At 40.3% G+C, this 22,911-nt stretch overlaps 7 protein-coding genes across 7 annotated transcripts; 5 read left to right on the top strand and 2 right to left on the bottom strand.

Moving 5' to 3' along the window:
* Nucleotides 1-2,503: 2,503 nt before the first annotated feature.
* Nucleotides 2,504-2,719, top strand: PHYBLDRAFT_104251 (hypothetical protein; the record flags this gene model as incomplete). The annotated part of the gene is made up of 1 exon (XM_018427832.1): nucleotides 2,504-2,719. A coding segment is annotated over one exon (216 nt), but the record flags the coding sequence as incomplete, so codon positions are not given.
* Nucleotides 2,720-3,790: 1,071 nt separating this feature from the next.
* On the top strand, nucleotides 3,791-4,045 carry PHYBLDRAFT_94450 (hypothetical protein; the record flags this gene model as incomplete). The annotated part of the gene is made up of 1 exon (XM_018443861.1): nucleotides 3,791-4,045. A coding segment is annotated over one exon (255 nt), but the record flags the coding sequence as incomplete, so codon positions are not given.
* Nucleotides 4,046-7,956: 3,911 nt separating this feature from the next.
* On the top strand, nucleotides 7,957-10,485 carry PHYBLDRAFT_182590 (Homeodomain-like DNA binding domain-containing transcription factor; the record flags this gene model as incomplete). The annotated part of the gene is made up of 3 exons (XM_018438645.1): nucleotides 7,957-8,105; nucleotides 8,259-9,988; nucleotides 10,084-10,485. 3 exons carry the CDS (start codon nucleotides 7,957-7,959, stop codon nucleotides 10,206-10,208), a joined length of 2,004 nt encoding a protein of 667 aa, XP_018288395.1. The 3' UTR covers nucleotides 10,209-10,485.
* Nucleotides 10,486-10,663: 178 nt separating this feature from the next.
* Nucleotides 10,664-13,747, top strand: PHYBLDRAFT_76262 (hypothetical protein; the record flags this gene model as incomplete). Its single annotated transcript, XM_018443136.1, has 5 exons — nucleotides 10,664-11,043; nucleotides 11,190-11,280; nucleotides 11,375-11,536; nucleotides 11,645-13,462; nucleotides 13,524-13,747. The coding sequence occupies 5 exons, from the start codon at nucleotides 10,664-10,666 to the stop codon at nucleotides 13,623-13,625; spliced, it is 2,553 nt and encodes an 850-aa protein (XP_018288394.1). The 3' UTR covers nucleotides 13,626-13,747.
* A 274-nt stretch (nucleotides 13,748-14,021) lies between these two features.
* Nucleotides 14,022-14,708, bottom strand: PHYBLDRAFT_60255 (hypothetical protein; the record flags this gene model as incomplete). The annotated part of the gene is made up of 3 exons (XM_018440615.1): nucleotides 14,022-14,144; nucleotides 14,323-14,535; nucleotides 14,559-14,708. 3 exons carry the CDS (start codon nucleotides 14,706-14,708, stop codon nucleotides 14,022-14,024), a joined length of 486 nt encoding a protein of 161 aa, XP_018288393.1.
* Nucleotides 14,709-15,642: 934 nt separating this feature from the next.
* Nucleotides 15,643-17,295, top strand: PHYBLDRAFT_188106 (hypothetical protein). The gene is made up of 2 exons (XM_018439453.1): nucleotides 15,643-15,760; nucleotides 15,832-17,295. The coding sequence occupies exon 2, from the start codon at nucleotides 15,915-15,917 to the stop codon at nucleotides 17,199-17,201; it is 1,287 nt and encodes a 428-aa protein (XP_018288392.1). The 5' UTR covers nucleotides 15,643-15,760; nucleotides 15,832-15,914; the 3' UTR covers nucleotides 17,202-17,295.
* Nucleotides 17,296-17,349: 54 nt separating this feature from the next.
* On the bottom strand, nucleotides 17,350-18,066 carry PHYBLDRAFT_159658 (hypothetical protein). Its single transcript, XM_018434030.1, has 2 exons — nucleotides 17,815-18,066; nucleotides 17,350-17,757 (listed from the first exon to the last, which is right to left on the bottom strand). Exons 1-2 carry the CDS (start codon nucleotides 18,034-18,036, stop codon nucleotides 17,599-17,601), a joined length of 381 nt encoding a protein of 126 aa, XP_018288391.1. The 5' UTR covers nucleotides 18,037-18,066; the 3' UTR covers nucleotides 17,350-17,598.
* Nucleotides 18,067-22,911: the final 4,845 nt, after the last annotated feature.

The following is a 22,911-nucleotide window of genomic DNA, read 5'->3' as shown; positions in this document are numbered from 1 at the left end:
TTTCTTTTACTTTTTTTTTTCTTTCTTTTAACTCTAAAACAGATATGGAAATTTCCTTGAGATCAGACTGGCAGCATTTGATAGTCTTTTTGTGCTGTGTGGACTTACTGATAATGCCTTGATCCAGTACTTCTTGAGTGTCATTAACGATGATCCATGCGTTTATGTGTCTCATTATGTCGCACGGGCCATGCTGGCGTGGTTGGGACTTGCGATGCGCGAAAGAGCGGATATTCCGCACGGTCGATTTGTTGAAGAGTTTGCAGAAGAGGAAGGAAAAGTTGCTATCGACGATGACCGCCAACCGTTTGGGAAAACGCCCCAACAGGAGTTCCAGGCGAGCGTAGAGCATTTGCGAAAACGATTCGAAAACAATACACAGCTTCAGCAAAGACTCTGGGAACTTCTCAAGTAAGGAAGAAAACTTGAAACCAAATATGAGCTGCTTACTAAACCAAAAACCAAAAACCAAAAAACTAATCTGCCTTGTATTTTCTTTATATATATAATAACTACCTTAGCTCAACTGAATATGCAGAGTTGGATTACTGTATTCGAAAATACCTTTTACAGTTTTGTGAATACATGTACAAACCTGTAGATGTTGGCCTAAAAGTTACAATCCGTGTACCAACATTACCGGTAAGAGCCCTTTTTTTTTTACAAAAAAAAATAGTCAGAAAAGGCAAATTATACTTTGACGATAACATCCTCAATATCTTCTGGTACCATTTTTTTTTTTTGGTTTTGGTTTTGGTTTTATAAAAATAAAAGGCACAGGATCTTTCAGACGATATTCAAGAATCAGAAGCACCACCTGCGCCTGCAATTCTCCGTATCAGTAAACCAAAATCTTCGCAACCACGAAAAGATGTAGATAGTAAACACGATACAGTCAAGTCAAGACCACCATCTGTGCACTCGTCAGAGAACCCGAAACCCGCCAAGAAATCAGGTTCCAAAACCGTGCACATCAAAACCGAGCCAACAACGATTGAGCACCCGTCATCCGCCTCTTTACCCGTCCCAACACCAATGCCAGTGCACAAGTCAGCACCCACATCTGCACCGGTGTCTACACCCGCAATTACTCCCACACCCGCACCTGCGCGACCCGCTTCAGTTTCTGTGCGTCTGCCTGTTCCACCTCGTCAGCCTTCACCTAAACCTGCGGCTGTGCCAGTGCCAGTGCTGGCTGTCGAAACACCTGTGGCGCGACCACAACCAGTCGAGCAAAAATCGACGCCGTCTATTCCAAAGGTTACCATCCGAAAACCCGAAGGCATGTCGGGAGAGGAAACCAAACGATCGCGCCGTGTTCTCAGCAAACTGCTCAAGCATCGCGCAGCACTTCCGTTCTTACAACCTGTGGATGAGACGCTTGACGGTGCTCCGGGATACTATAAGATCATAAAGTAAGTGTTACGAAGATCGAACTGAATATAGACTAACACGCCATGATCTACTCGCGTGTTAATCAGGAGACCAATGGATCTCAGCAGTGTAAAGGTAAAATACAAATACAAATACAAACACAAATACAAACACAAAAACAAAGGAACAATTCGACCACAAGAAAACCAATGTAATAATAAACTTATAATTTCTTTATTAGAAAAAACTTGACAACAAACAATATACTTCATTCCGTCAGTTTGAAGATGATGTCCGCTTGATGTTGAGTAATTGTTTTGCCTACAACGGACCTGGAACCTTTGTCTACAATGAAGGACAGGCACTTGAGGTAGTGCTTGAGAAAGAGCTGTCTCAGATCAAGGGCAAAGAGCACGAAGAGACTCAAAATATGACGATTGTCGAGAACCCAGTTAAACCTGTAAAACCACCGATCATGAAGCCTCCTCAAAGTGTGAAACCGCCTCAGAGCGTGAAACCTTCGCAAAGCGTGAAGCCTCCTCAGAGTGTAAAACCTCCCCAGAGTGTCAAGCCTCCTCCTCCCCAGAGTGCAAAGCCTGTCCAGAGTACCAAACCTCCCCCGAGTACCAAACCTCCTCAGAGTACCAAACCTCCTCAGAGTGTCAAACCTCCTCAGAGTGTCAAGCCTCCTACGAGTGCAAAACCTCCTCCGAGTGCGAAACCCTCGAGTGTGAAGACACCTCCAAGTACAAAAATACCCCCAAGTGGTGGTGCGCCTGTACGAGCACCAACTCCTTCAAGACCACCAACTCCTTCACCAAGGCCTGTCTCCACTACACCAAGACCAGTGCCTACACCACCAAGACCTGCGGCTGCTTCACAAAGACCATCTACTGCTCCACCAAAACACACAACTGCATCCCCAAGGCCTTCTTCGTCTACCGGATCAACGCCGCCTAAACCTACTCCACCTACTACCTATACACCACCTCCAGTTAAATCTGCTGCATCTTCTACACACACACCTGTGCCACCAAAGAAACTAGATAAACCAGAAGGCCCAAAGACTATGAAGGAAAAGATGATGGATGTACTGATGAAGGCTATGGAATGCCGACACGCGTTCGAATTCTTACGACCGGTAGATCCTGTAAAGCAAGGTGTTCCACACTACTTTAATATCATCAAAACGCCTATGGACTTGAGTACTATCAAGACCAAGCTACAAAAGAACCAATACAGCCATCCACAACAACTCGATGACGATGTGCGCCTTATGCTTCGTAACTGCTTCACCTTTAATCCTCCAAACACTTATGTATATAACGAGGCCAAGCAGCTTGAAGAAGTTTTTAGTACTGCTTATAATGCATATTTTGGAAACACTCGTCGAACTTCGGTCGAGGTTTCTAAAGAGAAGCCAGTTTCTGCACCAGTTTCTGCACCAGTGCCTGTACGTTTGTCTGCACCTACACCAGTGTCTGCACCAGTAAAAGCACATGCACCTTCGCCTACGCCTACTCCTACGCCTATACATACACATACACAACATACACCTACGTCTGCACCTGCACCTGTATCTGCACCTGCACCTGTATCGGCACATGTACTGACACCCACATCAGCAACAGCAACACCGACACCAGCATCAGTACCAGAACTTACCGTCAAGATCAAGACTTCTTCCTCATCATCAATTTCTTCTACCTCCTCTTCTTTACCATCTGCAGCCATGACACATTCTTCTTCAGAAAAGCACAAACACAAGGTGTCTGATGCACACGACTCAAAGACAACGACTCCGACCAAACACCAAAAACACGACTCCTCAAATAGTAGTGGGATGGGCAGATCCGACAAGCCCAAATCGTCTAGGCCCAAATCGTCTTCAATCCAGGCTGTCATGGATGGTAATAATCTCAAACGTTGTGATCGTATTTTGAAAAAAGTGTGGCAACATCAGGCATCCCAGCCATTTTATGAACCAGTGAGTTTACTGATCTCCATATACATATGCGTATACATATGCATATGTATATGCATATATTAAGATGGCAAGAATAGAATTAAATATATTGATGTATTTTTTAGGTTGATGCAGTAGCACTAAATATTCCTCAATACTACGAAGTTATCAAGGTACATTGGATAGTCTTGTATGTGTGGTATAGATTGGTATTAAAATAAACAAATATATTAGAGACCTATGGATTTATCGACAATACGAAACAATCTCGAAGACGGAAAGTATAATACGATCTGGGAAGTTGAGAAAGATATCCGACAAATCTTTTGGAATTGTTATCTATTCAACGATGCTGCTTCTTGGGTTGCTCAACAGGGCAAAGCACTAGAGTCCTTTTTCAATCAGATCTGGGCAGCTGAATTTGCTGAGCCAAATGCGCTTGCGGGTGAAGACAAACGGATGGCTCAACAGATCATCAGTAAACTGATGCTGCATGATGCATCACCGCTGTTCAATGAACCTGTAGACACTACTCTGATACCCGACTATCGTAAGATTGTGCGAACGCCAATGGACCTTCGGACGATCAACGAAAAGCTCGAGTCGGGCAAATACACGAGTGTTTACCAAATGGATGTCGATATCCGATTGGTGTTTTCTAATTGTTTTGCGTACAACAGTTCTGGAACGTATGCTTATGAACAAGGCAAGCGACTTGAGAAATACTATCAAAATGTTGGCAAGAAATTCCGGGCGCGCGCAAAGGAAACTGCACCACACACATCACAGACATCACATACATCGCAATCACAGCACACACAGCACACATCGCACACACCAATACAGTCAGCCGTAAAGCGAAAACGGTCTCGATCACCTTCTCCAACTGGGCATGAACGATCACCTGCAAAGCGAATGGGTCTTTAGAAGCAACAAATAACCACTAAATTGAAGCATCAACACCTTTTGTTCACCAAATCTCTCGCTCTCCTTTTATCTCTCTTTCTCACTCACTCACACACACACTCTCTCGCTCGCTCGCTTTCTCCTTGGCAAAAATAAATAAAATAAATACACAAAGACATAACTAATACAGCATTACAAAATGAACAAATGATATATATATAATTTATAATTTTTTATTATATTTTGTTTGGTTGGTGTTTATATCTTCGCTCTGTTATACATGGATAGGACAAAATTAATCCAAAAGGTTTACAAGAAACCTTACCCACACCTGACAAAAGCGTTAAGGAATGAGCTTCTCACAGTACTTGAAAGTATTCTAATAAGAAGAGTTTAGTAAATATATGAAACCCGATTAAGATGACTTACGTGATGGACAACATTATAGAACAAACAAAAAAAAATCTGCAATAATGTTTATTCTAGTGACGAGTATTATGAAGTGATGACGTATAGAATGGGTCTGCGCACAGACCTATTTTAAAAAGAAAAAGAAAAAAAAATATCTGGTCCGGGTCTACTCTGTTTTTACATTTACACTTGGTTATAGAATATATATATATATACGCACATCTTCCCGCCCGTCTACACACATACAAATACACACTTAATTATATATTAATATTAATATTAAGATAAAATAAAAATAAAAGTAATCTTTGAGAAACAATAAAGCACATATTAAAAGCGTGTAATTTATCGTTGCAGCAACCCTGATTATCATGCTCCTTTGATCGTTAAACTTTATTGAGAACACAAGCTAAGCTTTAAGGATTTCAAACATAGATAGATATATAAACTGAAAAAAAAATACAAGTGATTGTTATTCTACAAACTTGACTAACCAGTATTTAGTAACTAGAAATATCAATTTGAAATACTCAAAACAAAATTATTAGAAATCACATGGAATTCAGATTTGACTTTCATGTTTTTTTTGGGAGTTCTTTAGAGAATCTAACATAGTTCTAATTTTGTACATGCGAAAGCAAGGGTCTGTTGTTAACACAAGTACAAAAATGACGCATAACTCAAATAGCTGGTACTATGTGTAGAAATTCAAATGAGTTTTCTATTTTATTTCAGAGATGGAGATAGATATGGTTGTTATTTCTTGAGCAATGTAAGGAATATATCAGTCGATAAGACTAATATATTAATAACAAAAATAAATAAATTCTATTGGGTTTGAAGTGTAGGTACCGATAGGATCTCGTTTTTTATATGTAAATATAAATTTGTATATTTGTAATTACTGGTCTTTAAGAATATAATTATATTTCAGTTCTGTGGGAATATGTATCTTGGCTGATTTGCCCAAAACCGACGGACATGACCAGCCGAAGGTTGTACGCATGTGTCGGATCGGAACCGAGACAAAAATAAATAAATAAATACAGACAAAAAGACAGACAGACAGACAAAGAGAGAGAGAGAGAAAGAAAGAAAGACAAAGGAAGATAGAGTGAGAGAGAGAGAGGGCTAGAGCTAAAGCTAGATAGATTGTACACCGGGATAATAAATAAATAGAATAGAATAGTCAATTTGTATTGGAAGATTCCCTTTGTTCGTCGTACAACACAAGAGAAAAAGAAGGAAGGAAAGAGTAATTAATCAGTTGACAAAATATCCTTTTTGTTTTCAGCGTACCTGTTACCCAAGGGTGGTCTAGATATGACGGCTTGTTTAGTAGTAACTACAAATTTTTAGAGGTTTTTGTTGATAAAGACAAACATCAATTCTAGTCGCCATTCCTAATGATTAATGTCCACCAACATATATCCTTCTTATTACCACTATTACCATCGATATCATCATCGATATTAACACTAACATGAGAATTAGCATTTGAATTGGAATTATCATTACTATTAGTAGCTGTAGCTATAGCAACAGTAGTAGCACTAGTAACGGTAGTAACAGTAGTATTGTTTCTGTTGTTTTTGTTTTTGTTGTTGTTGTTTAAAATTTAATGGAAATGAAAGTTTATAATTGTGGGCTAGGAATGGAAAGCTCAATTGGCTTGATGATTATTCTATTCGTAATTTTTGTCTTATATGACTTTTCAGGGCTCCTATCCTACACAGCCCCCCTTGTATATATTTTGTGTAGGAATTGGATGCCAAATAGTCTTTCTTTATTTATTGTCTTTAGGATTCTTGTCTAACGATAGCATGTGCCGTGTATCCTATCTTTTCGCCATGTTGTTTCTCTGCCAATAACAATAATCATAAGAATGTATACATATATATATGTATAACACATTTCCTAACGCCCACAGCCTTGTACTTATTTTCTTTTTTTAAAATAAAAATAAAATAAAATGCTCTAAAGCTTCGGTCAATCCCGATATGCTTGCGTACATTTAGAATAACGCATATAAAAAATGCCGCAAATAGGAAAATTGTCGATCGTTATGCCCAAGAATTATTTCCAAGTATTTATATATACACATATACACTTACATATGTTCATGCTCATGCTCATGTACATGTATCAATTCTTATTCTTATTCTATAAAATATCAAGAAGCTAGATTTTAACATCAGTTGTTGGTGTTTTTATATTCGTATTTGTATTCGTATTTGCATTTATAAATCTCAATTCATCTTTCTTGTCTGACAAGAGCCTTGGAACACCACGTAACCATGGTAACGTATCGGATTACCAGCACAGGCCATCCCATCCTTGGATATTGCTTCTTCTTTTTTCTTTTTACTGATGCGCCTTGATTTCCTTTTTGGAATTTACAAGCGCAGTGATGGTTTGCAAAGGAATATTATTATTTTTTGCTAGGTTCTGAGTAGTACAGCATACTGACAAGTGTGATGGTTGCTCAAAATGGCAGCTGATACTGTTAATACTATCTGACACTCATCTACTATTATATGTAGAAATTTACAAATACACGCATACACACACTCGCATCTACACACACATACATACACAATTGTGAGCAATGGTTATTTGTTTTGGCCTGTGTTCTAGGCTGTTCCTACGGAGAAGAGGCAATTGAATTCTTGTCCTCGTTGAGAAAGGTTACACTCGGGTCGGTCGACCCATTGTACTCTTTCGCCTGTTGTTACACAAATATGATATTCTTAGCGGTCGTCATGCCGACCAATGGTCCAACCTGGGGCGTTTATCTTAGCACTGTGTTGTTTTGTGTGGTTCTCAACTGAATAGCTTGTAACAACAAGGGATAATATTTGTGTGCATTGCTTGTCAATAGTCTTATCTCCACCTTCTTGTCCTGATCTTTACACTCTCAAGGACCTAAAAGTAGAAAACGCCCACAGCTGAATATGAACCTTAATGCATCTTCGTGCAAGGGCTTCTCAGGACAGGGGACACTTGGGCCAACTGTTTGTTTGCGTATTGTTCTCTGTCCTCTAGAAGAAGTCTTGCGGAGAGAAAAAAATGATCGACGGAGGGTTAGAAAGAAGTAGGCGACCACAGAAGCAGATGTCAGTTTAGGCCATCATGATCCAAATGATGCCATGGCACTCTGTTATGTATCTAACCCACTGCTTCCGGTATCCGTATTGTGGAGCCAAGATATGAAACACTTTAGGTTTCCATTGTGTGTGCGACATAGGAGCCCAATGCTTGTAATAAAGGAAGAGCGATATTAAATCCCAAAGTCTCCAATGACAGACCACAATGTCATCAATCGTCTCCGCAAGAGATATTATACAGCACCAGCACATCAGATTACGCTCACAACCCTTTTAATCAAAGAGGCAATCCAGGAGACGGACAGAAGCCCGAATATGCACGTCTTTTCTTGTGCTCCCGAGTGAGATCAAGAGGGAAATCTAACTGGAGACTTTTTTATTTTTTATTTTTTTTTATTTTATTTTTATTTTTTACAAGTCAGGTTGGCGTCTGACATCCTGGGAGTATATAAGCCTCGAGTTCTTCTTTTACTCTACCCCACTTTTTGTTTTAGTTTACAAGAAAAAATGTCGTTCAGTAAAGCACATCCCGAAACCTTCTTTAGCGCCCCAAGCGAAGACATTGCTGGGTGGTCTAGCATGGCCAGCTTCTTCGCTTCTCCTGCCAACCCACCACTGGTCGCGTCTACTGAACCTGACAATGGCAGTGGTCTTCTGAGCCCCTTTGACATGCACCTATGCCCTCCAACCGACCTTTTTCTTCGAGATGATGGCGCGCTGGTCGCGTCTTCACCACCAGAGTTTGGATACTTTCTCAGCGAAATGCCAATGTTGTCGCCTTCGTTTCTCAACCCAAACCACGCCTTCCTGCCATTCACCCCGACCTCAGATCACATTCCGCTTCTGTCTTATCCGAGAGGTCTCTCGACCGAAGCTTCCCAAGACAAGCACATCATGCAATCACAAGCCTACCCAAGCCCTCTCGAGCTGCCTTCCAGCACCCTAACCTCCGCAGATCTCAGAATCGACGGTCTCTTCTCCAGCAACGTCGAACTCTTTCCCTCCTCCCTCATGGACGACGACAACGAACCCCTTGGTACGCACAAACAGACCCACTCCACCACCCAAGCCCAGAACATGACTGTGTGGAATGAAGAAGAAGTAGTCGATCGTACACCTGAGCTCGATGCATCTTGGCCGTACATCATGCACCATTTTTCCGGAAGCACAAGCACGCTCTACAGCAATAATTCCGTTGTGTTCTACACAATGCCCAACAGCCCCGAAAGTACCACCATTTATTCACCAATCTCGACCCACACAGTAGCACCCGAATATTACTATGAAACCGACAGCCAGACCGAGATTCTCATGAACGCCACGACTGATTATATTAACACCAGCACCAACACCAACACCACTACCACCACCACCACCAACAACAACAACAACAACAACAACAATGTCGAGTTTAATAATGAAGCTGAGCAATCTTCACCAGTGGCAGCCCTCTTAGTCGACCTTGAGAATGCAATCAGCCTTGCCCAGCAAGGTGTTGAGTGTGACTTTGAGACCCTTCAGTTACGGGCGTATTCTCTTATTCATCAATCAACCTTACACAATGACTGCGGCATTCAGGAAAAGCGCAAGGTTCACGATACCCTGACCATCCTTTTGCGCACCATTTCTCCACACACTAATGAACCCACATTTGAACAAGCTGAGGAGTGTAAACAAGAGCTTCCTCACTCTTATGAGTGTCCTCAGCACCGAAATGACTCCCCTGATAGCCCGATCTCAACTCTTTCTGATTTCAAAGAAGATTTAACTTTTCTCGAGTCAGGCTCTCCTCATGCTTGTCAAGAATTGGCTCAACCTGAGAAACAGTCAACCGATAATCTAGATTTGGCAGACTCAGAGACTGATGATGACGGTGACTTTTGTCTGAGCACAGCATCTTCAGATGATGAGTACGAAGAATCTTCGGGCCGACCTCTACGCAAGGTGTCTAAACGCGCTGATCGTCGGTCCAATCCCACAGGAAATCTACGCAAGAGAGCACGGAAATTATCTCTTGCCAGCCATGAATCAAGCTGTGGCTCTCTTAGACCTCAGGCCGAAACCCGTTCACGCATCAACCAGACCTCTCGCAAGACACGCAAGAACTACAGCAAAGACACCACGCGTGTTCTGATGGACTGGTATTTACTTCACGACGGCGAAACTCCTGATTCAAACAACAAGGAAAGACTGGCTAGTCTTACCAACAAGACACCTGCCCAAAGTAAGCTTATTTTCCTTTTCTTTTTTAAGAAATAATAATATGTATATATGTACATGCGTGCGTATATTCAATTACTAACATACATACAATCATAGTCTCTACTTGGTTCCAAAATGCACGTCGTCGACACAGTGATAAACTGCAACAATTCAAGTCCCTGGTTGCGTCTCATCCAACTGTTGTGTATGACTATGCTTCCTTTGTGGCATATGAACCCTAAGCTGCAAAGCACTGTACAAAACAAAACAAAAAAGATACCTTTATTTTTCTTTAAAGAAAATAATTCTTCTTTTCTTTTAACATATTCAAACCAACATTTCCTTCAAAGAGGGTACAACCATATAGCATTCATTCATAATATTTCTTGGCTTTTTTTTTTCTTTTTCTTTTTCTTTTTTTTTTCTTTTTCTCTTGCACCTCTTCAACCTCATCTTGTCTAAATAAATCCTCCCCCTCATCCCAGCTTGTATCATAAAGAATTGAACTTTGTTTAAATGAATGTACAGATAGTTTTAATGTGACGTTGGAGAATGTGTGACTTGAGACAAAAGTACGTGCATGTGTACCAGAGGTTAAAATAGGAAAGAATACACTTTAACCAAATATATATATTATATTTTTATTATATATATACGGCTTTTATACTTTTTTTTTATTTCTTAATTCGTCTTTCAAATGAACGACCTTGTAAATCTCGATTGGGATGAACCTCAATCATCCAAAACCACAACACCTCGCCCAAAGCAGGATGCTTTCGCTAGCCTTCTCCAGCTCAACTCTCGACCTGCACCAGAAGTCGTCCTGTCATTAGCTGAACAACAGAGACAACAAGCCCAGAAACAAACTCTTCGTTCAGAACACCAAAGTACCTCATCTCCATGGCTTACACCGACCCAATCGGCCATCGCTTCTCCAACGCAACAGCCACTTTCTCCAAAACAACTTGTGCCCTCAAATAGCCCAACGCCTTCCTCCTCTTTCGACAGTTTACTTGATCCTTTTGCTCGCTCATCAAAGCAAAAACAAGACAACACAAACACTCCACTCAATACATTGTAAGAAGATGCAAATACAAAAACCCTTAGAAAGAGACTTGTAAAATGTCTAAACAACTTTTTTCTTTGCCTTTGCTTTGCTTTATTTTATACATACATACATACATACATACATACATATATATATATATATATATATTGTGTAGACGTGCTACGAGCCTTAAAGCTGCCACTACCGAACAAACAGGCCAACAATGGAACTTTGATCTTTTTGATAAAGACGTCCTCCAGAAAAATGTATACATCGATACATTATGTATTTTATTTCTCACAACAGCAACTAACAAGTATTAACTGATTTCAATTCTTTGTTCCTTCTGTATCGGCTTAGATCTCCCCTAGTACTAGTTACGTTGCATCCGATCCGTTTGATATGGATTTTCTTGCTTCTGGGTCTGCCAATGGAACTATTCATCTAGAATCTTCAGTAGAGCTAGAGGACGACGAGAATCCACTTGGAATTTTGGCCAAGCCAGCAGTCCAGAAACGTTCTGTAATAATTAAACTATGCATTTATTTATTATTATTTTTTTAAAAAAAGTTGTGCAGGTTAAATGAATCACATCCACTAATATAAAACCTTGTTATTTCTGTTTCTCAGGTTACTCCAGAGCAGTCCCTGTCGCTTGAACCTGTTTCAGCGGATAATGAAGCGGTGTCACAGTATCAGGATGATCAGGATGAGCAAGATACACAGGATGAGCTATTAGCTCAGTTGATTGATATGGGTTTTGGCGCAGGCGTCTCTCTCGAAGCTCTGAGAGCCAGTGGAGGAAATGATCTTCAGGGTGCAATCGCTCTTTTAGTAACAGATGCAGAAGTAAACCGTAATCAACAAAGATCCACATCAAGGACAAATACAAGATCTTCAACTCCGTCTTATTCTGATGCCGAACAAGCACGACAAAAGATATTTTCTGATGATAACGATGTCCAGAAAAGCCCAGCACGAAGGGCCACTCGTGAAGTAAAAAGACAGAGTCAAAGAGAAGCAAACACACAGCAGCAGAATCAGCAACAGCATAATGATGCATTTCAGCAACACACTGAACGATTTGTAGCACAAGCATCCGAGATTGGTGGCTTCCTATTTAAAAATGCTAGTATGTTTGTCAAGACTGGCCGTGAAAAGATCACAAAGGCCGTGGATAATTGGCAGGAACAGCAGAAAGTACACAGCTCAACAGACACAGGAGGACCAGTGCGCCCACGGTGGATGACAGACGTTCCTGAGGATCAAATTGAAAGAGGTTTTGACGAAAAGCCCTTGGAGAAGTTTGTGGATGAAGCTGATTCGGATGAAGAGACCCATCCGGATCCACAGTCACACGCCGAAAGAGAACGAGTGGAAAGAGAGAAGAATTGGACCAGACAACAAGAGATACAACGTAGAGAAGATATTGAACGCCGAAAGCGAGCACAACAACAACAACAAAAACAGCAGCAGCAGCAAAAACAAAAGCAAAAACAAACATTAGTTGATGATCAAAATACATATCTATCTCCCTCACGTCGTCGACCTCCACCGAGGGCAATGTCCCGCCCACAAGAAGATTCCAGACCAACAACACCAAAACCTGCTCCAACTCAACCAGTAAAAAAAGTACGTACACGACCTGTTGTTCAGGCAACACCCCAAGCTGTGGCAAAAGCCAACCAGGCACGACAAAAGGGAAATGAACTGTTTAAACTGGGACAATTTGGCGATGCGGCACATGCATACAGCCAGGCCATTGATGCTCTACCTCTGGGTCATGACCACCTGGCTCTGTTGTCAAACAACAGAGCAGCAGCTCGCTTGAAGATTGGTGAACACAAGGGGTGTGTTGAAGATTGTTCATTAGTTATTGAGATGGCTCAGCAAATGGGTGATGACCCTATTACTGAGTCAGAGGGTGTGGCTATTCGTTGGAAAGAGCAGACTATCAAAGCCCTCAATCGCAAGGCTGAGGCATTTGAGAATCTCGAAAAGTATCAAGACGCACTTAAAACCTATGAAGATCTGACCAAACTTGAAGGGAATGGTAGTCTTCAGACCAACCAGGGAATGGCCAGGTGCCGAAAGGCTCTTGCACCTGTACCCCAGCGCCAGAATCTTGAGAAGAAAAGACAGCCTTCACCTGCTCCATCTCGCTCAGTAGACGTCAGGGAAAGTAAGGCAGTGGCAGATATGAGGGCCAGAGCTGCTCAGCAAGAAGCGGATGATGCGGAGAGACTTGAAAAGACTGACCAGGTTAACGAGAAATTATTGGCATGGAAATCAGGGAAAGAACAGAATCTACGCGCACTCTTGGCTACCCTAGATGCATTGCTGTGGCCAGGTGCTCAGTGGAAGGGTGCCCAGATGAGTGAATTAATTAATCCGAAGAAGTGTAAGATGATTTATCTCAGGGCCATTTCCAAGGTTCACCCAGACAAGGTAAAAAGTTATATTATATGCGTTTTTGGAATACATATACTAATAATAATCAAACATATAGCTCCCGTCAACAGTAACCATTGAACAGCGCATGCTGGCTAGTGCAATATTCTCCACTCTTAATGAGGCATGGGATGCCTTTAGACAGACAAACCCCGTATAGGTCTTGTAGCCAATAGATTATGATTTGCATTATTTTAAGCAAAACAAAAACGAAAAAAAAAGCATAACTTATTTGAAGTATGAATTCCTAACCCTTAATAAATTTCATTTATGTAATTCTTTAATAAAAGAAAAGTCCGAGTCAAGAGACTTTATTCTATTCTTCTACACATCAAATGTTTATTCACTTGTATCATAATCAAGAGCTTCCAGGTTTACTAAAATGCAACAATAATGTGTGTATACATATCCAGTATCTCAACGAATTCTTCGATGTCTATTTTTCTAGAGTTTTTTTTTCTTAAGTTTGTGAACAAAATTTTGTTCCTATAGTACAGGTTTATCAATGATCTTAGATATACGATGCTTATATTTTACTAGACTCATTAGATTTAACTTATGGTCTGATGCCTAGTACAGCCATAGTCAAGAACGGTTTGACGTCTGAGTATTGGAAATTCACGCGAAAAATTGATATATCTTCAACATACAACTGCTCATCAGGAACAATAGCTAAAGCCTTCAAATTTCAGATGCAAGACTATATGTATGTTTACTAATGAAATATATATAGAGAAAAGACCAACACTTTGTATGACCCCATATTGGCATAAATTACATCTCGGGATCGATGTTGCATGGTACTTGCCAAACTTGATCCAAGTTCGATGCCAATTTTTTGCCACTTATTGTATTACAACCCTTAAGTTTCTAACGTTATTGATGCTGTCCCTCTTATCACTCATATATTTCATGAGATCCCACCAAAGGTGCTCTTGACCATCTTTCAACAGTCTCAAATAAGAGCCAGTATTACAACTGGCGTTGCCTTTTTGGAACACAAAATACCTGTTCTGTTCTTGTGAAAGATTTTGAAACCAAAGGAGGAAGACCTGAGTCAAATTACTCACCTATTGGTTGTGGTTTACGTTACTTTAATGTAAGACCACATGCTCAAAACCACAGGCCCAGAAACAGCTCCAAATGACCACACCATCCTTCTCTCACTTAGTTCCCTTGATGATATTATTTTCTCTCTTATACTTTTCGTCAAATCTTCTAATAGCTCTAGCTTCTTCATCATTACCTTTGACTATAAGCATTGATCATTAGGACCATACTACACCTTTATACCAATTATCGGTCCAATTTAAATGCTCACAAGCCCAATCCAATCGTCTTTTCTGGTGGCTTTCTGTTAAATCTGATTAATAGGCTGCGATATATGATCTAAAGTTCAAACACTTGAGATAACAAAGTGTCGTCTTTCTACAAAGGGATACCTTTATTTTATTTAAAGAGACTCTTAACCTAGAACTGGCACCAGATTATATTCAATTATCTTGCCATAATAACTCATACTATCTTAAGCCTATTCCCAATATTTATATATATATATTATCATTATTACAATGTATATCCTTTTACAGCGGACTAAACTTGCAAGACTATAGAAAATTTAACTCTTTGTGAATACTACTAAATGAATAATCTGGTTTTACGAACCTATATTCTCTGAAACAGGCACATCTTTAACTTTCTATATACATATTAGCATCAGCCTAAGATTAGTTAAAGTACAAATTCTTACTACAAATACAGTTTTATGAGTATCACACAAGCCAATTGATATCTACAGGTTGTTGTATTCAATGTCATCTACGCTTTGAGAGATCAAGTCACATTTTTGGTGGTAGGTTAAAGTAACTCCTAAAGTAGTAAAGTCATCAATGTAACAAAGATCCAAGGTATTTAATATACTCTGTATTGGTCCAGAATATATATAATCAGGCCTTTTCTTTAATGATATCCTAGCTGTATGCACTTCACTTTGAAGCTAGTCTCTTGGGGATTTTTTTAGAAATAATCAAAATTGGATGTGTCACCTCAGAAATATAGTATTTTAATCACGATGTGTCATTGATAGGAAGACAGTCCTATTACGGGATCGATAAGTATAAAGCCCATTTTTGAATACACCAGTAATTACTTTATTGGAATTACTCTCTTCCTTTTCAGCATACACTCACACACAAAGAAGTTGTTTTTTTTTCTCGCAAATCATAATAGACTTCGAGTCGCTTATGTACATTCACGCATTCGAGAAAGCCTCTGCCGACTATATCTGTGATCAAAGTAAGTTGGATAAGCATTTATTGATATATTGACTTAACCTGATAATCTGTTCATTTATTATATAAATGTAGTCTGGAGATCATCTTGTAACTGTTAGATAAAAAGAGCACACAAATAAAGCATCTCTTACACAAAACAATAACAAAAGAACATAATGTCTATCCTCAAATCAATCCAATTAATTCGCCCTACAATGAAGACCACTTGGGTCGCGCACTCCGGCCTTACTCGTGCCTTTACTTCAACGCCTTTTACTAAGAAATCCGCATCTGCAATTCCTGCTGCTCTCAAGCTGAAATCCGGTCAGATCTTTCAGGGAACTTCCTTTGGTGCCGAAACATCTGCATTTGGTGAGGCAGTCTTCACTACCTCTCTTGTCGGATATCCGGAATCAATGACCGACCCTTCCTACACGGGCCAACTTTTGGTTTTCACTCAGCCCTTAATAGGAAATTATGGTGTTCCTGGAGAGACCAAAGATGAATTTGGTCTCTACAAGTACTTTGAATCGGAAGGAATCCAAGTCCGAGGTATCATTGTGAATGATTATGCGGCTCAATATTCTCACTGGACAGCTATCGAGTCTCTTGGCAAGTGGTGCAAGCGATACAATGTTCCTGCAATCAGTGGTGTCGACACCCGTGCTATAACCCACCGACTCCGCGATCAAGGATCTACTCTTGCACAACTTGCCATTGGCGATGATGCCCTAAAGAATGACATATCTAAGCTGCATTTTCCTAACCCCAATGACGAAAATCTGGTCGCTAGAGTGTCTACCAAGGTGCCATTACACTACAACCCCAAGGGAGATGTCAAGATTGCAGTCGTTGACTGTGGAGTAAAGCAAAACATCCTTCGCTGTCTTGTCAATAAAGGAGCCAGTGTCACAGTTCTTCCATTTGATTTTGACTTTAACCACATTTCGGACCAGTTTGATGGTCTCTTTATATCCAACGGTCCGGGTAGCCCTACCACATGTACTGAAACAGTAAAAAACCTCCGCACTGCTCTCGATTCTTTTGATAAGCCTATCTTTGGCATCTGCATGGGAAATCTACTCCTAGGAATGGCTGCTGGTATGGATGTTTACAAACTTCCATTTGGAAACCGTGGTCACAATCAACCTGCCCTCCATGTCGACACGAAGAAATGCTACATTACTTCACAGAATCATGGCTATGCCCTCGACGATAAGGTTATGCCCAAGGGATGGAGACGCATGTTTGTCAATGCAAACGACGGTTCCAATGAAGGTATCCGCCACGAAACCAAGCCTATATTCTCCGTTCAATTTCACCCCGAAGCCAAGGGCGGTCCTCGAGACACCGAATATCTGTTTGAAGATTTTTTGGGCCATGTTCGTAGCGACAAGCTTAAACGTTCTGGTTTCCAGGCGATTCTTGAAGACCAGCCTGCTACTGTTTCTGCTTTTTCCTAAACACTACTATTTCTGAGAAACCTTTTTTTTTAAGTTTTCATATTTGCAACACTTTTAAAAATAAATATAGGATAAGATATCCAATCTATAAGTTTATATACATTGTTTGAATCAAAGAAGTATATCTTTATATATTTATTTATTTATTGTCAAGGGTACTTGAAACAAAAGAAGGATAGTTGTACGTAAAAGTCATAATATCCCATTTTTTCCATTCTTTTTTTTTTTGTAAAAAAAATCAGGTAAAAAAAACGGTATCAATAGTGAACAAAAGAGATATAGATTGTGAATGTGTGGTTGTGGGTGTAAAGGCGCAAGTGTAAGTGCGAGTATGAGTTAAAGTGGAAAAGTATTCTCTTTTAAAAAATAAAAATAAAAATGTCATCGACAGACTTCTTTATCGGATAAAGATGCTGTGTATGCGCTCAAATTCTGCTGCACTTTGCAGTTGGATACAATGACGTGCCTTTCCGATGGAAGACAGACGGGGTATTTGGATTTTTGCCAGTGATTGTGATAAGAGTGCATGTCCTTGGCTCAGCGACTGGTGCAACGTCTGGACAGATGGATTAATACACATGAATGGATCATCCCTTCCATCTTATTGACTTACCTTGGTTCCACTAGGGGGCACGTATATGCTGCTATCATCTTGATCTTTTTGAAGTTGGTGCATCTTGGATCTCAATTGCTCGCTACGTTGCTTCAGTGTGTGGATTACTGACTGCTGAGTCTGGTACTGATAATCTGGTGTCTTCTTCATGCTCTGCCACTTGCCACCACGACGATCGGCTGACAATACAACCACCTTGGGCGACGCACTGGCAACTCGCATGTCCTTGACAAGTACACGCGTTTCAAGAGCGACCGAGCGCATCACTGCACGCATATCCTGTTTCTTGTCTTCAGTATTACCTTCGACAGCCAAATGTGCTTCATCTTCATCTGTTTCTTGGGGTTCCTCCAATGACTTTGGTTGGGGCATCTCAGGCAAACAGTCCAGACTGAGTGCCTTGATCATGTCGCAGCTCTTGAGGTGAGCATTTTCAGCACGCAAGTATCTGATAGCAGCCTTGAGAGACTCCACCTATAATTATGATTACAATTATTTAAGAAAAATAAATAATAATAATAATAATAATAATAATAATAATAAAGCACATATCAATGCAAGTATGAGAAATAAAGGCAGTAGAAAGCCAGAGAAGGGTTTACAAAATCTTACCTGGTTAGCAATTTCGAAATAGCTTCCCGACTCATTCTCTACTGGTGCACCTTCTGCCAAATCAAACTCGGCCTTTTTGGGCAAAGAAAGGCGCTTTTCTTCTTTCTTTGCTACTGCCTTCTTCAGCTGGGCATTCTCTTGTTCAAGAGCATCGTATTCAGCCTGAAGATTATCAACAGCTTCTGCATACATTGTTTCTTGAGCCTGCACCTTCTCGAGGGTCTCTTCTAGAGAGCTAATCTGCTCTGCTTGTTTCTTAACAGCCTCCATACGCTTCTCCAAGTGCTCCACCTTTACACCAGACTCTTGAAGTGCTTGATCCTACATCATGCGAGCAAAAAGGTAAATACATTTATACGAATAAAATTTATGTGCGACTTGGTGTTTGTAAATACCTTGAGCTTCACGTCCTTGATCAGCTTCACGATCTCTTCGCTGTGTTGTTGCAACTTTCGCTCCATATCGTGACTAATTACAACCTCAGCCTTCATATCAGATGCGCGCTGAATCCAAGGAGCAACACCAGTAGAAACTAATACAATGTTATTTTTTTAGCAGCTACATATATATATTGACCATAATTCTCGGATGCTTACTCTTGTTCATCTTATTGTCATTATCAACCCGAGTAACTGTGTCATTGAGCTCATTTGTAAGGGACTTGAGAGTCTTGAGACAGCCGTCCCACATCTTGCTTTCAGCGATCTCTAAAATCTCATCAGCCTTTGAGTAGACAATCTGTTGAATAAATGCCAAGCTAATATCTTCTTTGCTGCCACGTTTAGCATCAACGTATGTAGCAATCTGGCGATAAACCTGTATAGATGTTCACAGTTATTAAGGTGCCCAAAAAATATTAGTTATATACTTGCCTCGAAACAGAAGCGACTGAGCTTGGAACTAATCGCATATAGTGTTTTGAAGCAATGGAGATGCTCTGCCTTGAGAGTCAAGGCCTGTTCCGAAAGATCTTCAAGTTGTCTCAACAACTTCCTATAAGAGTATTCCAGGTTAGTAAGAAATAAAGATCGACGATAGTCTATAGATGTATACATTGTCGTAATCTGTAATATCCTTACTTTGCAATGATCTTGCTGTTCTTTGCCTGAGCAATAAGGTTGTTGAGAGGATCCATGTAATCATAGTCGAGGGTCTCAAGTCCCTCTGTGATGTTAATGCCATCTACATGGGTTGCGTTTGAAACGGCTTGCTTGACATAGGTCAATTCGACAGTCATACGATCTGCATTCAAATCCAAAGCTCTGGTGAGACCAAAGAACTGTTCGGCGTGGTTGGTCTCCCCATTCTGAACCAAGTACACCTCTGTGAGATGCTCAAGTTGAGAAATAATTCTATTTGAATATTATAAGAGAGAAATGGATTAATCGATTGTGGTATTAAACTAACGCTAATGTTAAACCTACCTCTGCAGCTCTACTAAGCACTCAGATTCATTAACCTCGTCAGTTCTCAACAGCTCAACAATACCATTCAATCTATATTTTGTGTGAGAATACAGGCCATCACTTGATATTTACCAAATTTACAAAAGAAGTTCAGTTTACCTTCTTTCGGTACCAACCAAATCATGGTAAATTTGTCCCATACGAGTAAATGTCTCGGGTTTACAGTGCTTGATAAACGAGACGAAACGCTTGGCCAAATCACTCAACCAACCTGCTCTTTGTCTCATCTACAAAAGGATGTATAAGTATTTAGGTTACTTTATTGCTTTCAATAAAACTTGATATCGTACCTCGCACACTGAAACCAAATTCTCCGTTACTGTGTCCATAATCTTTTCGCTCACAGGATAGTTCTGATCCAAATGCTTGATAATGACCTCGGACTTGAATACCACGCGCTTGAATAAAAGAAGGCATGAAATAGGATCATTCTCAGTCTTGAAAAATGAGTCTGGAAGATAGGGCTATTTTTTGGGGGGGTGTTAAACAGAAACAAATGGATAAAAAGGTTAGTTGACAAGTTTTCCCCACATATTCAAAAACGTATATTAAAATATGTCTCGAATGTCTACCTGAATGTAGCTGAGACGATCGTTTGCTTGAGTTGCTTCCAGTTTACGCAATTCAATATCGATTGCCTTTGCCTGTGCCTTCATGACAGTTGACTGGAGCTGCATATTGAGCGACATCATGGCCTGAGATTGACTGCTCAAGTTTCGCTTCTCAGACTTCTGGCTCTCTTCCTTGTGGCGAAGCTGCTCAAGATCACTATAATAATAATATATAAAGTTTAGGATAATATTGTAACAGACAATGATGTAATTGTTACCTCTGCAAGTTTAATACGAGTTCTCTGAACTGTTGGATAGTTCCCTCGTAGTCTGCATTTGTCTCTTCTGAAGAACGCAGTCTGTCAAGCTGTCCACGCAAGAGCATGTCACGATGATCTTGCATATTGTAAAGACAAGTAAACAATTAATTACAACCATGCTTTTTTTTAAAAAAAAAAAACAGACAATCATTAGTCTTATTAAAAGTTGTGTATTACCAATTTCTGCTTGTAGCTGTTTCTCAGTTTCCATGTGGTTTTCTTCGAGTTCATCAGCCAACTCCTTGAGGGCTTCAAGATCCTCAACGTTCATTCTCATCTCTTCAAACTTTTCTGCGAGTGTCAAATTCTTCTCTGTTAACTGCTCGACCATTTCCTCGGCTCCAAGTGCATCATCAAGACGCTGCTTCAACTCGTCAATCAAAGATTCAGCCATCTCCAATCTCTCCTTGGTGCGAATGTATTGTACTATGTAATACGTATCCCATTATAAAAGTTAGCCCTGAATTATTATTATTTTCCCACAAAGTATAGACAAAGGTGTGTGTGTGTGTGTTTACCTCGGACTTCATCAAACTCGTAGCTCTCCTTTTCCAGAATCTTGATCTTTCTGTTGAGGTCAGCCTCGTGCTCAGTAGCAGAATCACGGTAACTAAAACCAAAATCAGTATTTTTGTAAAACAACGAGAATAGCTTAATTCCTAATTCGTCAATGTCATCACTTACCGCATGAGAGCTTCCTTGAGTCTTTCGTTATGTCGTTCAAGCTGAACCACTTCAAGTGGGGTCTTTTCCTCACCCTCTCTGGTAGGTGACCTATTCAAAATATCTATCAAGAGTGTAAGTAGATGAGTTATAACCAATTCCTAAGTAAAATTCGCAATCAAACCTGTTTCTTTCTTGAGGATGTCTAGATCAACGCTAATCTCTTCGATCTTATCCTTGAGGACGCTGACTTCTTGTTGTAAGTTTTCTGCTCTTTCTTCAGCGACTTCCTTATCGAGGGTAATCATTTCCAGAGATTCGATTATGTCGTTGTATTTATTTTCATAATTTTCTTTTTCAGTCGATGTTTCTTTCAACTGACGTTTTGTCTCGCGCAAGTCTTTTTGTAACTCGGCAATCTTGTCTATATAAAAGCATGACCTAAATATTTAACAAAGCTAAAAGCAAAAAAAAATCTTGTGTGCATTTCACACACATACACATGTAGTAAAGTTTGTTGTACACACATACCTTGAAGCTTATTACGAAGCGTGAGGAACTGGTCAGCCTCTTCTTTAGCCTTTTCATGCTCTCTATAACGTTCACGATCTTCTTGGCGTTTACTTTCAAGAATCTTCAGCTTCAATCTTAATTCTTCATAATCCTTAAGTGGAATCATCTAAAATATATATATAGAAAAGTAAGCTTTTATGTGCGTACATATATGGGACACAGCACAGCTGGATCTTTGCCTGTTCTGATTTGCTCATAGGCATATTGACAGCCAAGGAGCCATACGCAGGTTGTTGCTGTGAGCGGTTTTGAGTCTGGGAATGTGGTCTCCAGTCTTTATCTTCTGCAGGAGTTTGCACTTGACTGCGATCATTGGTAGGTGATTCTGTTAATTCTTCTTCTTCGTCAGCATCGTCCTGATCTTCGTTAACTTGTGACTCCATCTCTTCCTCTTCCTCCTCCTCTTCCTCCTCCTCTTCTTCTTCCTCTTCTTCTTCCTCTTCAGCCTGCCTTTGTTGCAACTGCAATTGTTGTAGTTGCTGTTGTTTTAATTGTTGAAGCTGGATTAATCGTTGTTTCTGTAATTCTTGTTTTTGCAATTCCTGTTGTTGTTGTTGCTGGAGTAATAACTGTTGTTGTCGCTGTTCTTCCTCTTCAAGTTTTTGCTGAATCTGAGCTTCCTTTTGCTGTTGGAGTCTTAATTGTTGGAGTTGTTTCTCTCGGGCTTCTTTTGCATCTTTTTGAATACTAGCTGAGTTTTGAGTATTGGAGCGAGAACGGGTGCCCATCTTTCCCGAAACACTCTTACGACGGTTAGCATCAGCGGTAGGTGGACCTCCATTGCGAGTAACAGTTGTTGGGGAGGTTAGGAGGGAGGTAGGGCGTCGAGATGTTGTGGATGGCTGAAGAGGTACTCCAGGACGAGTGATGCGTGATGGGGATGTTATACGAGAGGGTAAGAGAGTTGATGAA

This window comes from Phycomyces blakesleeanus (genome assembly GCF_001638985.1).
Source record: "Phycomyces blakesleeanus NRRL 1555(-) unplaced genomic scaffold PHYBLscaffold_19, whole genome shotgun sequence".
Classification (NCBI taxonomy): Eukaryota; Fungi; Mucoromycota; class Mucoromycetes; order Mucorales; family Phycomycetaceae; genus Phycomyces; species Phycomyces blakesleeanus.
The sequence above is the reverse complement of the archived record's forward strand: the minus strand, read 5'-3'. Positions and strand labels throughout refer to the sequence as shown.